General features: G+C 35.5%; 1 protein-coding gene across 2 annotated transcripts in view; it reads left to right on the forward strand.

Moving 5' to 3' along the window:
* Positions 1-16,868, forward strand: part of LOC111153967 (calcium responsive transcription factor) — a 104,883-nt gene that overhangs the window by 24,694 nt on the left and 63,321 nt on the right. The window contains exons 5-8 of one of the 2 annotated variants that reach the window (XM_022513352.1): positions 3,218-3,338; positions 4,407-4,536; positions 5,796-5,880; positions 11,869-12,058. In XM_022513352.1, coding sequence (XP_022369060.1) covers positions 3,218-3,338; positions 4,407-4,536; positions 5,796-5,880; positions 11,869-12,058 — 526 coding nt within the window. Of the gene's footprint in view, positions 1-3,217; positions 3,339-4,406; positions 4,537-5,795; positions 5,881-11,868; positions 12,059-16,415; positions 16,441-16,868 lie in introns of those variants that run through there. The other variant, XR_002641054.1, reaches the window with a different exon arrangement.

Raw genomic sequence — 16,868 nt, forward strand, 5'->3', positions numbered from 1 at the left:
CATATGATATTCTCAATAGATGCAGAAAAAGCATTTGACAAAGTACAGCATCCTTTCTAGATCAAAGCTCTTCAAAGTATAGGGATAGAGGGTACATACCTCAATATCTTCAAAGCCATCTATGAAAAACCCACCATGAATATCATCCTCAATGGAGAAAAACTGAGAACTTTTCTGCTAAGGTCAAGAACACGGCAGGGATGTCCGCTATCACCACTGCTATTCAGCATAGTACTAGGAATCCTACCCTCAGCAATCAGACAACAAGAAATTAAAGGCATCCAAATTGGCAAAGAAGAAGTCAAACTATCACTCTTTGCAGATGATATGATACTTTATGTGGAAAACCCAAAAGACTCCACTCCAAATCTCCTAGCACTTGTGTAAGAATTCAGTAAAGTGTCAGGATATAAAATCAATGCATAGAAATCAGTTGCATTTCTATACACCAACAACAAGACAAAAGAGAGAGAAATGAAGGAGTCCATCCCATTTACAATTGCACCCAAAACCGTAAGATACCTAGGAATGAACCTAACCAAAGAGGCAAAGAATCTGTACTCAGAAAACTATTAAGTACTCATGAAGGAAATTGAGGAAGACACAAAGAAATGGAAAAATATTCCATGCTCATGGATTGGAAGAACAAATATTGTGCAAATGTCTATGCTACCTAATGCAATCTACACATATAATGCAATCCCTGTCAAAATACCATCCATTTTTTTTTTCAAAGAAATGGAACAAATAATCCTAAAGTTTATATGGAACCAGAAAAGACCTCGAATAGCCAGAGTAATGTTGAAAAATAAAGCTAAAGTTGGTGGCATCAAAATTCCAGACTTCAAGCTCTATTACAAAGCTATCATCATCAAGACAGTATGATACTGGCACAAAAACAGACACATAGATCAATGGAACAGAATAGAGAGCCCAGAAATAGACCCTCAACTCTATGGTTTACTAATCTTTGACAAAGCAGGAAAGAATGTCCAGTGGAAAAAAGACAGTCTCTTCAACAGGTGGTGTTGGGAAAGTTGAATAGCCACATGCAGAAAAATGCATTTCCTTACACCACACACGAAAATAAGACCCAAAATGGATGAAATACCTCAGTGTGAGAAAGGAATCCATCAAAATCCTTAAGGAGAACACAGGCAGCAACCTCTTTGACCTCAGCCACAGCAACTTCTTCCTAGAAACATCGCCAAAGGCAAGGGAAGCAAGGGCAAAAATTAACTATTGGGACTTCATCAAGATCAAAGGCTTTTGCACAGCAAAGGAAACAGTCAACAATACCAAAAGACAACTGACAGAATGGGAGAAGATATTCGCAAACAACATATCAGATAAAGGGCTAGTATCCAAAATCTATCAAGAACTTATCAAACTCAACACCCAAAGAATAAATAATCCAGTCAAGCAATGGGCAGAGGACATGAACAGACACTTCTGCAAAGAAGACATCCAAATGGCCAACAGACACATGAAAAAGTGTTCCACATGACTTGGCATCAGGGAAATACAAATCAAAACCACAATGAGATACCACCTCAAACCAGTCAGAATGGCTAAAATTAACAAAAAACGACAGATGCTGGTGAGGATGCAGAGATAGGGGAGCCCTCCTACCCTTTTGGTGGGAATGCAAGCTGGTGCAGCCACTCTGGAAAACAGCATGGAGGTTCCTCAAAAAGTTGAAAATAGAGCTACCCTACGACCCAGCAATCGCACTACTGGGTACTTACCCTGAAGATACAAATGTAGTGATCCGAAGGGGAACGTGCACCCAAATGTTTAGCAGCAATGTCCACAATGGCCAAACTATGGAAAGAACCTAGGTGTCCATCAACAGATGAATGGATAAAGAAAATGTGATATATATATATACATATACAATGGAATACTATGCAGCCATCAAAAGAAATGACTTCTTGCCATTTGCAACGACATGAATGGAGCTAGAGGGTATTATGCTGAGCAAAATAAGTCAATCAGAGAAAGACAATTATATGATCTCCCTGATATGAGGAATTTGAGAGGCAAAGTGGGGGGTTTGGGGGGTAGGGGAGGAAAAAGTGAAACAAGCTGGGATCGGGAGGGAGACAAATCGTAAGACTCTTAATGTCACAAAACAAACTGAGGGTTGCTTGGGGGAGGGAGTATGGAGAGGGTGTTTGGGTTATGGACATTGGGGAGGGTATGCGCTGTGGTCAGAGCTGTGAAGTGTGTAAGCCTGATGATTCATAGACCAGTACCCCTGGGGCAAATAATATATGTTAACTTTAAAAATTTAATTAAAAAAAGGCCCTCTTGGAAAGCGGGTTGGAATGATTACAAAGAATTACTTGAGTAAGAACTGAGTCTAGTAGACCTTGGGTAAAACAGTAACACTGTGTCGATAGAAGAGTAGTATGTTAGGTAATAAAGTTTATAGGGTGTCCGAAAAGTCTGGAAATTTAAGATAAACTTGTCTTCAAGTGGAGGACACGTATTGCATGGAGCACTGGGTGTGGTACATTATCAATGAATTTTTGAACACTGAGAAAAAATAAATTAAAAAAAAATTTTGTTTTTCAAATGATGGGCTCAAAATGGTTTTTTTTCCAGCTTCAGACACCCTTTTAGTTGACAGTTCTCTAAATTTAAGATTCAATTGTTAAACTGAAGGAAGAAATGGAAATAATAAACATATAATTTTTCCTATATTTTCAGAATTTTGGGGCATTCTTTGGTATTCCTTATGGACCAAGACAGAATATATAAAAATTCAGAGATATAAAAATAAATTCTGTTTAATTAGACATCTAACAAGATACAGTATTTAAACAAATGAAAGTGACATAAAATACAGAAGAAATGACTACCATACAAATAATCCAAACACATAGGGATATCATACAGTAAGTAGAAAAAAGCAAATACATTAAGTCCAGTGAGATCCTTGTTTACATTACTAAGTAATTAGACCTCATACATGTGTAATGATTAAGACCATAGGTGGTTAAGATCATAGACATAGAGTCAAACTACCTGTTTTGAATCCCAGCTTTAACACTTACCAGCTCCGAAACAGTACTTCAGTGTTTTCATCTACAAAATGAGGGAAATAATAGTATCTACCATATAGATAGGCATGTCTTTAATCATTTATTTAGTAATAATTCTGTTAAAGCATTGTTGGCTTATGCATTTGATTTCTTTCTTAATGTTCAAGATGATTGTTGCCAACCCCTCAGAAAATGGACAGGTCCTGCGTGTAATTCCATCTATACAGACAGGAATGGCACAAGTGATTGTACCTCAGGGGCAGCTTGTGGATGTGAATAGTCCTCAGGGTGAGTAATCATGGGATATATGGGATTTAAGAATGTTTTGAAGAACAAATATATGTATCAGAAAATCACCTCATGAAAGTCTGTGCTAAAATCGATCTCTTTGGATAAGGTTGTGAACTGAATAATTAGAAAAAGATTCTTAGCCCAAATAAATTTCAAGTTCATTTTTCAACTCCTGTCTAGGTTAGCTATTTCATTTTGGAATTCTGTGAAGCTGGTTGACTCTTGCTTCCTCCCAAATGACCAGTGAGCATAAAATAAATTCTTCTTAATTATAATAACAGCTACAATAAAAAAGATTATAGTGTTAATAGTTACTGGAGAAATTATTACATTTGTATTTTTATCAATATTGTTGTTAGCCATGTGACTCATTACTCTTTTAACTATTTTTTTCATCCTCTTTGCTCTTTTTTTCCTTCAGACTCAGAAAGGAGAATCGTGCTCACCATTTTTTTTTTATTCTTTCTTAACCTATTGATAATATTCCTGTTAGTTCTCTTTTGCTTTCCTTCCTTTTCTATCTAATACCATAGCTACACTGTTTCATTGTTCGTTCATAACTAATGATTTAGAATAGATATTTTTACCTTAGTGATATGGTTCTTCGCCTTTGTTAATAGTTAAAACTTAAGGAAAAAAACAGTTTGCAGACAAAATGAAAAACATGGTATAAAAATGAAAAGAGTCTGAAACTAACGATGTATTATATGCTGGCTAGTTGAATTTTTAAAAATTTTTTTAAAAAAATGAAAAAGAGTTTTATACTTCCCTATTATGTTATGAAACTGTTAACATAACAATTGTACCACTTTTATATCCTAGCTGTTCAATATAAGCTTCAAAAATGTAATTACAAAATTTCAGTAGTTAGTATTATAATTTGAAACTAAACAAGTTTATTAGGGAAATTCTCAATAAAACATTTTAAGTTTTGGCATCTTTAGAGCATATCTTGCCTTTCATATTTCAAATCGATGAGTTCTACTTAGTTACATTCTCTTAGTTTCATTCTCTTAGTTACATTCAAGATACTGACGTTGCATTGTTCTTGTTATTGCTGTTAAGATGTCTCTGAAGAGAAGTCCAATGATAGAAATTTACCAACTGTAAGAGTGGATGTTCTAGCAGATAATACCAGTAGTTATACTCTTCATCCACAAGCATCTGTCACATTGCCCAAAAAGACAGTGGCCAGGTGAGTCCATAGGAAAGAGGAGTTCATGTTTTGAAATTATCATGGAAATCTTTTTTAAAATTATCATATCTAAAGTGAGCTGACTAAAAAAAAGATTAGAAATTCAAGAAACAGAATAAACTATCATCAAATTGTCAAATATCTTTAATTATTTAAATGACATCTTGGTAACTAGGAGACTATTTTAGAAGCTATGTCTAGGGGCGCCTGGGTGGTTCAGTGGGTTAAAGACTCTGCCATCGGCTCAGGTCATGATCCCAGGGTCCTGGGATCGAGCCCTGCATCAGGCTTTCTGCTCGGGAGCCTGCTTACCCCCTCCCCTGCCTGCCTCTCTGCCTACTTGTGATCTGTCAAATAAATAAATAAATAAAATCTTTAAAAAAAAAAAAAAGCTATAATGTCTAATGTGCTACTTTTCCTCAGTGACACTTGCCTGTTGTCTTTTGAAGCAATCTGAAAACATCTGGCACTAATAGGGGTTTTAGAATAAAGAAATATCCATTCTAAAAAAAAAGAAAAAAGAAAAAGAAATATCCGCTCTAGTTCCTAAAATGTTTAATGGTTCATCTTCTTTTTATATATTTCATTCCTCTGTGGTAAAGTAATCAAGTGTTTTTTGTTAATATGTTTCAGCTTTTATTTTTGCCTTAACACTATAATAATTTAGCCAAATGTAGATATGGATTTTGTATTATTTATATTCTTTTAACTCTTAAAGACAGCATTTAAAAATTTATACACTACTTATTACATTTAGTCTTAGAGCTTGACATAATATCATGTTAACTTAACAAGTCACCTGAAGATGTTTTATTGGCTTATTTTTTCGTTAAATGAAAAACAATTATATAATGAAATAAAATGAGAAGACTACAAAATAAGATTTGAAGGAGATATTAAAATACTTAATTTTGTTGGGGCTATAGATATTTGGAAGAAAAAACATAGGCCGTTTCTTTAGCAACTAATAAAATAGTGCTGTTTAAAGAAAATTATAATTAAAGTACACCCACCAACTCTATTGTTATTATTGCAGTTAAGATCTTATATCTTTATTTTTTCAAATTAATTCTACACCCAGCTTGGGGCTTGAACCATTTGTGCCAGCCAGACACCCCTATTATTACGGTTTCTTATTGATGACCTCAGTATATTTTCTGTAACACTGGCTAAGGGGATAAAATGGTTGAATGTCGTATGTGTGTTTGTGTGTGTGTAACTTGTAATATATACTTATGTATATTCCTTCCTTGTCCCAGAATGCTTGAAGAACCCTTTCTGGCTCCTCTCCAGCCTCTTTCTTCTAACACACCTATGTGGGCCTGCCGTCTTAGGAGCTGTGAGGTGAGTTAAAAATAATCCTTACCTAGATTCACTAAATTGATTATTGCTATAATGCATCCCAAAATGTCCACTTTTTTTTTTTTTTAAGATTTTTTTTTTAATTTATTCATTTGACAGATAGAGATCACAAGTAGGCAGAGAGACAGGCAGAGAGAGAGGAGGAAGCAGGCTTCCCGCCGAGCAGAGAGCCCGATGTGGGGCTCGGTCCCAGGACCCTGGGATCATGACCTGAGCCGAAGGCAGAGGCTTTAACCCACTGAGCCACCCAGGCGCCCCCCAAAATGTCCACTTTTGACTATATCTGTAATACTTTATTTTAATGCTACCTCTGATCTCATCTATTCTTTTATTCCTTAGTGTAAGCTCTGTTTAAGCAGAGATCATATAAATTCCTTCATGCTTCACTATCATTTCTTCTCTTGCATGTCTTCCATGAAAACTTCATTATCATGTTTTTCTACTTTTTATTTTTTGACCATTACTTTTTCTTTACTTGTACTTATTTCTTTTCATATTCTCAATGGAAATACTTTAAGTTTTGCTGTTTGACTTTGCCTTATTTCTCTACATTTTATCCCTTGGAGAGCTGATCAACTTTGTTAACTTTCAACTCTCACTTTTATAAAAATGATTTCCAAATCTGTATCATTGGTTCTTTAATTGTGCCCTTGCCCCAGATCTCCAGCTACTTAATTGGAGTTTTACTTGAATTTCACCTCAGTTCACCAGGTGCTAAACAGAAATTACTATGTCACAACTAGCTGTACTTCTTTTTTTTTTTTTTAAACATTTATGTATTAAGGTTTTTTTTTTTTTAATTTATTTATTTATTTGACAGAGAGAGAAATCACAAGTAGGCAGAGCAGCAGGTAGAGAGAGTGGGGGGAAGCAGGCTCCTTGCTGAGCAAAGAGCCCGATGCAGAGCTTGATCCCAAGACCCTGAGATCACAACCTGAGCCAAAGGCAGAGAAGTCCAACCCACTGAGCCACCCAGGTGCCCCAACTAGCTGTACTTCTAAATTCCTTGTCTGTTCAATGACAAATACCTTTTCCTTAGACATTCAGGCAGAGTGTTTTATTTTATTTTTATTTTTTTAAGATTTTATTTATTTATTTGATATAGAGAGAAAGAATACGAGCAGGGGAGTGGAAGAGGGAGAAGCAGATTCCCCATTGAGAAGGGAGCCCAATGTGGGGCTCAATCCTAGAACCCTGGGATCATGGCCTGAGCCACCCAAGCACCCCTAGGCACAGTGTTTTAGATTAAATTCTTCCTTTCCCATACTAAAGTAGTCATCTGATTCTTTTAGTTTTTCCTTTAAAGTATCTCTCTTGGGATGCCTGGTGGCTCAGTCAGTTAAGCGTCTGCCTTTGACTCAAGTCATGATCCCAGAGTCCTGGGTTCAAGTCCCACATCTGGCTCCCTGCTGAGCTAGGAGTCCACTTCTCCCTCTGCCCCCTATTCCCTCTGATTGTGCCCCACCTCCTGACAAATAAATAAATTTAATTTAATTTAAAAAGAACCTAATAAGACATTCTTAAATAAATAAATAAAATATCTCTCTTTTTGTGGAGTGATTGGGGCCTCCTTCTTCATAGACTTTTGTTATCTTGAACTTAATTATAGTAACAACCTTTACTTTAATCTCTGACTCTTCTATTTCTGGGGCCTACTGTCTAGTTTTCTAAAAATACCTGTCTTTAAATATTGCTTTCATTATTTCTTCTCACTGCCCAATAAGTTCAGTGTCATTTTTTCCATATCATTCACCACTATACATGGCTTTCAAGGTCTTCCATAATCTGGTATTATCTTTTCCTGTTTTATTTTCTACTTTTTTTTTTTTTTTAAAGATTTTATTTATTAATTTGACAGACAGAGATCACAAGCAGGCAAAGAGGCAGGCAGAGAGAGAGGAGGAAGCAGGCTCCCTGCTGAGCAGAGAGCCCGATGCGGGGCTCTATCCCAGGACCCTGGGATCATGACCCGAGCTGAAGGCAGAGGCTTTAACCCACTGAGCCATCCAGGCGCCCCTATTTTCTACTTTTCTCCCAACTCATCCTTCATTCTTGTTAAGCCTTGTCTTCCTAATTTGTACAAACACTTCAGAATCTTTATCTCTGCCTTGACTTGTTTTTGCTGCCATTTCCTAATCTGTTTTATTTTCTTCTGTTTCCTTTCTAACTATTCTTAAATCCTAATGCAAGTCCTGTGTATCTTTTCTGTAAAGAATTATTATTTTAGCTTTTACCTATTTATCTCTTTAAGTGCTTTGGTATTTATTATCACTGCCATTCTTAATTAATTGCCTAATTATTTGTTCATCATTACATAGCATTTAGACTATACACTTTTGAGAGAAGGGACCGTGCTTTTGTACCTGTAAACTGTACATGATAATGACTAATTATTAAAATCCTTCATTGTTTTATTTTATTTTATTTTTTTTTAAAGATTTCTTTATTTATTTATTTGACAGAGAGAGAGGGAGAGAGAGATCACAAGTTGGCAGAGATTCAGGTGGAGAGAGAGGGGGAAGCAGGCTCCCTGCTGAACAGAGAGCCCAATGCAGGGCTTGATCCCAGGACCCAGAGATCATGACCTGAGCCGAAGGCAGAGGCTTAACCCACTGAGCCACCCAGGCACCCCAAAATGCTTCATTGTTTTAATCAGATTTTCAAAATGGAAAGGAAAAACATTACTTCCGTTTTAATATTTCATAATGTTCTAATAATAAAGTCTAATGATGTGATATATTGTATTGAGTAGAACAATTTTACTATTGTTGCTTTTCTAAGTCATTTATATATAAATCTATTTGTACAGGTAGGTAGACAGATTTTTTCTCCCCCTCACACTTTTTGTTTATTACAGTTTTTCACTGGTTTCCAAAAGTAACTATTATTGTTGTTTGATGAGGGTTTTCTTTTTTAAAGATTTATTTATTATTTTAGAGAAAGAGAGAGAGCATGAGCAGGGTGAAGGGGAGAGGGAGAGAGAGAGCATCTCAAGCAGACTCCCTGCTGAGCCCAGAGCCATCATGGGGCAATCCCAGGACCCTGAGATCATGACCAGAGTTGAAACCAAGGGTCACATGCTTAACCGACTGAGCCACGTAGGCGTCCCTGATGAGCACTTTTAAAATCGTTGTTGTAGGGGCGCCTGGGTGGCTCAGTGGGTTAAGCCGCTGCCTTCGGCTCAGGTCATGATCTCAGGGTCCTGGGATCGAGTCCAGCATTGGGCTGTCTGCTTGGCAGGGAGCCTGCTTCCCTCCCTCTCTCTGCTTGCCTCTCTGTCTACTTGTGATCTCTCTCTGTCAAATAAATAAATAAAATCTTAAAAAAAAAATCGTTATTGTAAACTTTACAGAATGCTATAGACGTTAAAGCATTAGCAATTAATGTAGTCAAATCAGCTTGTCTTACAACCATGTGCATTGTGTGGCTTACCTAATGTCATACATCTTGTAAGAAATTCATCAAAACTGTCCAACAGAATGAGTATCTCTATCAGTAAAGGATTCTTTCTTCTCTCCTAAGCTGTATCAGTAGTGAAAAATAGTTTTGATTAATGGCTGAGGAAATATTTTCTGCATTTTGCTTCAGAATATTGTTTAATAGTGGCACCTGGGTGGCTTAGTATTTTGAGTGTCTGACTTTGGCTCAAGTCGTGATCTTGGTGTCCTAGGATCAAGCCCTGCGTTGGACTCTCTGCTCAGTGGGGAGTCTGCTTGTCCCTATTCCTCTCCCTCTGTCCCTACCCTCTACTCATGCTCTCTCTCTCTCAAATAGTCTTTAAAAATATAGATAGATAGATAGATAGATAGATAGATATAGATATAGGTATAGTTTAATAATCCTTTTTGCTTTCTGACTTTTCATTTAAATTGTTTTTCCATACGCATTTTTTAGGTTTGACCAAAGTGTACTAGCTGGATAAATTTCAAAACCGTATTAAACTTTTATCTCCTGGGGGTACCTGGGTGGCTCAGTGGGTTAAGCTTCTGCCTTCAGCTCAGGTCATGATCTCAGAGTCCTGGGATTGAGCCCTCCATCGGGCTCTGTGCTCAGTGGGGAGCCTGCTTCCCCCTCTCTCTGCCTGCCTGCTTGTGATCTCTCACTTTCTCTCTGTCAAATAAATAAGTAAAATCTAAAAAAAAAAAATATTAAACTTTCATCTCCTGATAGAGGCCTGGTTATATTATACTAATTCTGAATTTTTCTTTTCATTGAAGACATTATAAACTCTGTTTATTTTATTTGTTAAAAAATGTTAATAGGTGGACTTTATGTTTCTACTTTTATTTGCAGTTGATATTTGATGAAGAAATATCTGGGCTAGAAAAATATTTGTAAGACCAGGCATTTTTATTATTTTTAGGGGAAATTGGAGATAATGTATTGCTTGACATAAGATTCTCTCTTCTTCTTCTTTTTTTAAAGATTTTATTTATTTATTTGACAGAGATCACAAGTAGGCTGAGAGACAGGGGGAAGCAGGCTCCCTGCTGAGCAGAGAGCCCGATGCCAGGCTCAATCCCAGGACCCTGAGATCATGACCTGAGCCAAAGGCAGAGGCTTAACCTCACTGAGCCACCCAGGCGCCCCCAGATTGTCTCTTCTTATTATGACCTAAAGTACAGCCACAACAGTGTTTTTATTAAATATATTCTTGCAGGGTAAAATATTTAGTCTAATAAAAAGATTCCTAGTCCCATATCTCTGGTCTTGTTCCCTTTAATGGAGAAACATACATGGAGTCATTTGTAGGTCTATGTGCCTTTTAGTGCAGGAGATCACAGTTAATAGATTTTTCTCTATTGGTATGGAAAAAGCTTCTACTTTTGTTGAAGTTTACTTACATGTTTGTGGAGAGATAATATCAGTTATTTACATAATTTATTTACATCTTCCTTGTTTCAGGAAGAATGAAGATAGTTAACAAAATACATAAAATATAGTAGCAAGGTGGAAATTAAAATGGGAACTAAAGAATAAAGAAAAACAAGAATGTAACCATAAAATGGAAGTAAGAAATGTATATCTTAATGAACTGTGGGTATGCACGCACACATTCATATATATGTGCGCACATTCACACACACTTTTCTATAATTTAAGCATCTACATTTTAAAAAGGGGAAACCTAGTTATTAAATTCTGTGTCCATGGGTGGCTGGGGGGCTCAGTGGGTTAAGCCTCTGCCCTCGGCTCAGGTCATTATCTCAGGGTCCTGGGATTGAGCCCTGCATTAGGCTCTCTGCTCAGCAGGGAGCCTGCTTCCCCCCCTCTCTCTCTGCCTGCCTCTCTGCCTACTTGTGATCTCTCTCTCTCTCTCTGTCAAATAAATAAATATTAAAGAAAAATAAATTCTGTGTCCATTAGATAAAAGTAATTAATTTCCATAAAATAAAACCATTAACTATTTTTGGTACTAAGTTCAGACAGAATTTTCTCTCAGAGAAGGATGATCTTAAAAAGAATTTTGATAAAATGAGCAAATTCTTTTATATTATTTAAGAGATACTACCACAGTTTTCATAAGCTTTCAAAAAAATTGATGTCATACCAAAATTAATTTTAGCGAAAGAAGCCCCATAGGTAACCACTACTTTTATGGCTAGTTTTGTGCCGATCTTTTTGGATCCAGAGGTAGGCTTTTAAATATATGGATGAATGGATACACAATGTGTTCTTTAAACTATCCTCCCTAAATATTATTTCTCTCAAGCAAAATTTTGATACTGATGGTGTGGTCATATGAGTTTGACGTTATATTCTCTAACATATTTGGAGAATATCTATTTGATAATGCTGGTTAAAAGCAGAGCAGATACACTGGTTGTAATAGATCATTAATCTGAGAGGACAATGACAGTCTTTTGAAAACTGATGAGTCTTTTATCTTGGACAACCACTTCATTTAATTTTTTGTACAATGAAACATATTTGCTAATAATTTTGTTATTTAATTTCTACCACATGCAGAAAATTGGAGATTCATACCGTGGCTACTGTGTAAGTGAGACCGAATTAGAAAGTGTTCTAACATTTCATAAGCAGCAAACACAGAGTGTTTGGGGGACCCGCCAATCTCCAAGCCCAGCCAAGCCAGCTACACGCTTGATGTGGAAATCTCAGTATGTCCCATATGATGGAATTCCATTTGTCAATGCAGGTACTTTTTTAAGGGAATTATTTTAAAAGGTTCAGCACTGCTATGATCCATTGTAAAAATGTGGTTTTCCTAAAAATTTCCTACCAAAATGTCATTTTTGTGGATGACAACTGAATGTTAATTGATGAAAATGCATGTTAAACTAAAAAGAAAACTTAAATATGACCAATTTTTAAATGAAATTTTATTTTAATATATTAGAATAAATAAATAATACTTCCTTAGATATTATGCTGATACATAGAAAATAAAAATATTAATAGAGCAATTTTATTATTCTAAATATGTATATCTGTTGGATTTTTTTTTTTGCCCAGTCCAGATATTTTCACCTCCCTTGATTCGTCTTGTTGGACAAATTTGTATTCATTTTATATTTTATAGCTCATAACTCTCAAGTTACTGTGTAGAATTTGAATGCAATCTGGAGTTATATTATACAGAATTGTAATATTAGGATTCTCAAGCATCAAATGTGTTACATATGCTAGTCAAATATTGGGCTAGTATGTATTAAAGGGGTAGAGTTTTGTGTGTGTGTGTGTGTGTGTGTGTGTGTGTTTTTAATGTTTTAAGTAATCTCTACACCCAATGTGGGGCTTCAACTCACAACCCAGAGATAAGAGTTGCATGCTCCACCGACTGAGCCAGCCAGATGCCCCTAAAGTGGTTTCAGCTTCCAGAGATTCACCCTCAGGCTAATCAAATCCCAAAAAACATGACAAGTGATTTATTTTAGGACTGGGAAAATACTGATTAAGCTGGAAGAGTTGCAGTCTCATCTTAGACCTCTGAGGGTAAAAAAAGATATGTGGAGGAACATGAGGTACATGTAACCTTTTCTGCCCAGGTTTCATCAGTATTCTATAAAAGAAGTACAACATTTTTCCCCTCCCTAGTTCTAATCCCCATGTTAACTCTCCACAGGCAGCCACTACATAAATTTGGTGTGTATCTTTCCGGTCTATATTTTTATACTTTATCACACATATTTGTATTTACAATAATGTATTTTATTGTTTTGAATATTTTGAAATATTCATAAATGGTAAACTATGGACATTGTTATGTAAATTTTTGCTCACCCTTATTTCTTGAAATCCATCTATATTGATGCTTACAGATCTTAATTTAACGAGTACATAATGTTCCAGCATATGACGAAACCGCAGTTATTTTTCTACTAATGATCATTTAGGATGTTTCAGATTTTCAGTATTACAAAGAATGCTATAGTCAAACAATATACATTTTCTTTTGAAAAGATGTAAATAAGTTAATAGTGCATGCATTAAAGTGGAAATGCTGAGTTGCGAAGTATGCCCATTTCATTTTTACAAGATTATCTCAAGTTGCTCTCTAAAGTGGTTGTACAAGAGCCATCCCCCAAAAAAGAAATCTTGCATTTGCAACAACATGGATGAAACTAGAGGATATTACGCTAAGCGAAATAAGTCAGAGAAAGACAGTTATCATATGACCTCACTCATATGTGGAATTTAAGAAACAAAACAGAGAATCATAGGGTAAGGGAGGGGGAAAAGAAAGCAAGACAAAATCAGAGAGAGAGACAAACCATAAGAGACTCTGATTCATGGGAAACAAACTGAGAGTTGCTGAAGGGGAGAGGGGTGAAGGATTGGGGTAATTGGGTGATAGACATTAAAGAAGGCACATGATATAATGAGCACTGGGTACTATATAAGACTGATCAATCACTGACCTCTACCTCTGAAACTAATAATACACTGTATTAATTAGTTGAATTTAAATTAAAGAAAGACCACCTAGTAAAAAAATAAAAAATAAAAAATAAAATGGTCGTACAGGTGCAAAATCTGTTCTCTAAAATTTTTGGCCACATGTATTTCAGAATTTTTGGAATGTAATATATTACAGAATACTCAACAGCAAGTATTCTGTTGACCCTATCACATAATCGAACATAGTAATATTTTATGGTTAGTAACACTAAGAGGTACAAAGATTATAAATAGTCACATAAAGTTCAGGTCAGGTTTTGCAATTAAATGCGTTCCAAAAAATTTTGTTTTCTGAACTTCTTCAGTTTCAGAATTGTATGTGTGGAATTAGCAACCTGTACCAATTGTTACTTGTTTCAGCAATGTATGAAAATTTCCCTTTCCTTCATTTATCTTATGACACAGCATTGTCAGACTTTAAAAATCTTTATATTCTGGAAATTTTCATATATATATAGATATATATACATATCTAAAAGTAAAGGTAACATATCTAATAGTATGTGTGTGTGTATATATCTATATATGTCTGTATCTCATAGTGAAGGTAATAATATGTAGAATCCTATGACTCTCCCTGTATCCATCATCAGCTTCAACAACTATTAGCATATGATCATTCTAGACTCATTTATATCCCTACCCACTTTTTTATTCCTCACCTCCAAGATGATTTTATAGCAAATTCCAGATATCCAGTTGCTTTATCTGTAATTACCAAAGTATATATTATATTCTAAAATATATATCGCTAAGAGATAAGGATCTTTGTATATGTACATATGTACAATGACAGTCACATTATCATATTATAAAAGAATTAACAGTAATTTCTTAGTGTCATAAGATATCCAATGTTCACATTTCTTTACTTCTCTAATAATTCTTTTTTCATAGGTTTGTTCAAATTCACATCCAGACAGATTTCACAGTTTACATTTGGTTTTCTCTCTTGAAATTTTTCTAAAAATTTCTCTCCTCTTTTCCCCCAGGTAGTTTATCCTGTAGAGTTTTCTGTATTCTGAGTTTTGTTGATTCCATCTCTGTGCTATAGTTCAGCATGTTTTTTAAAAATCCCCTATATTTCCTGTGGACTGTTAGATCTAGAGGCTTGATTAAATGAAGATTTGATCTCCATTATTTTGCAAGAATATGTCATAGGTGTGTTCTGTACTTCTTATTGCTGCCTATGTGCAACAACCTTTTTGTGATACTAAAATTCATCAGTGGATTCAGTTATTTTAGAATACTGTCAGATTTTTTATTTTTGCCAATGTGAAGAGTGTGAGATGGTATTTTACTATTGCTTGAATTTGCATTTCCGTATTTACTAGTAAAGTTGAACATCTTTTTATTTGCTCATTTAATATCTTTTTTTCCTTTCTGAATTGCCTATTCATAGTCTTTACCCATTCTTCTGTTTGGTCCTTTATTATTATTTTTTTAAATAAATTTTTTAAAAGATTTTATTTGTTTATTTGACAGAGAGAGAGATCACAAGAGGCAGAAAGGCAGGCAGAGAGAGAGAGAGGGAAGCAGGCTCCCTGCTGAGCAGAGAGCCCAATGTGGGGCTCGATCCCCAAATCCTGGGATCATGACCTGAGCCGAAGGCAGAGGCCTTAACCCACTGAGCCACCCAGGCGCCCCTTGGTTCTTTATTTTTAAAAATTATTTGTAGCTCTTTACATTCTCCATATTAATTCTTTATTACTATTATTATCTCTAAGTTAATATAAATTCTAAAATTTATATTTAAAATTTTTAAGTTTTAAATTTTAATGTCAGCTTTATCAACACTTTTACTTATGATTCTTTTTTATTTTATATTTGAAAAATTTGCTGTACTCTACCTAGAATAGGATATTTTACCTAAAGCCATAAACTATATAGTTTTCACATACACTTATTTATATTCTATTGCTATGTAACAAATTACCCAAAACTTGATGGCTGAAAACAACAAACATTTATCTTATGGTTTCTGTGAGTCAGGAATCAAAGAGCAGCTTAGCAAGGTGGTTCTGCCTCAGTTTCTGTCACGAGACTGCAGTTAAGGTGTTGGCTGGAGCTGTAGTCCTCTCACCATTTGGCTGGGGGAGGATCTGCTTCCAAGCTCACTCCTGTGGCTTATTCCTTGCCACATGGGCCTCTGCACAGAGCTGCCGCACCGCAGACAGTTGATTTCGCCCAGAGAGACCAATCCAAGCAAGAGCAAGAGAGTATCCAGGATGGAAGTCACAGTGTTTTTATAACCTTATATCAAAAATAACATCTTCTCACTTCAGCCATGTTCATTAGAAGTAAGTTAATAAGTCTAGCCCATGCTCAAGGGGAGGGAATTAATCAAGAATGTGAGTACTAGGAGGCAGGGATCATTAGGGGCCATCTCAGAGGCTGGTTATTACATTATTGTAGTCCCCCCTTATCCGCAATTTCACTTTCCAAGGTTTCAGTTGCCTGTTCTCAACCACAGTCTAGAAGCAGATGATCTTCCTTCTGACGTAGTGTCAGAAGGTGAATAGTAGCCTAATGCTATGTCACAATGCCTTTGTCATTCACCTCATTTCATCTCATCACATAGGCATTTTATCATCTCACATCATCACAAGAAGAAGAAGGGTGAGTACAGTACAATAAGATATTTTGAGAGAGACCCCATTCATATAGCTTTTATGACAGTATATTGTTATAATTGTTCTATTTATAAGTTATTGTAGTTGCTCTCTTACTGTGCCTAATTTATTAATTAAACTTTATTATAGGTATATATAGATAGGAAAAAACATAGTTTATATAGGTTTTAGTATTGTCCATCCTTTCAGGCATTCACTGTGGGGCTTGGAACGTATCCCCCCGCGGATAAGGGGGGACAACTGTATTCTAACAGTACAAATAGAAATAAGGAAAAATTATAAAAGAATATAAAACTTTACATAACAATATTTACTAACAAATGTAGCTTTTGCTAATTTCTACTTATAGAGTGGTGAAATTTTATTATTAAAAACCATATGTATGTAAATATCAGTTAACATTCAGTAACTGTG

Source organism: Enhydra lutris, unplaced genomic scaffold (genome assembly GCF_002288905.1).
Source record: "Enhydra lutris kenyoni isolate GAN:26980312 unplaced genomic scaffold, ASM228890v2 scaffoldscaffold1, whole genome shotgun sequence".
Lineage (NCBI taxonomy): Eukaryota > Metazoa > Chordata > Mammalia > Carnivora > Mustelidae > Enhydra > Enhydra lutris.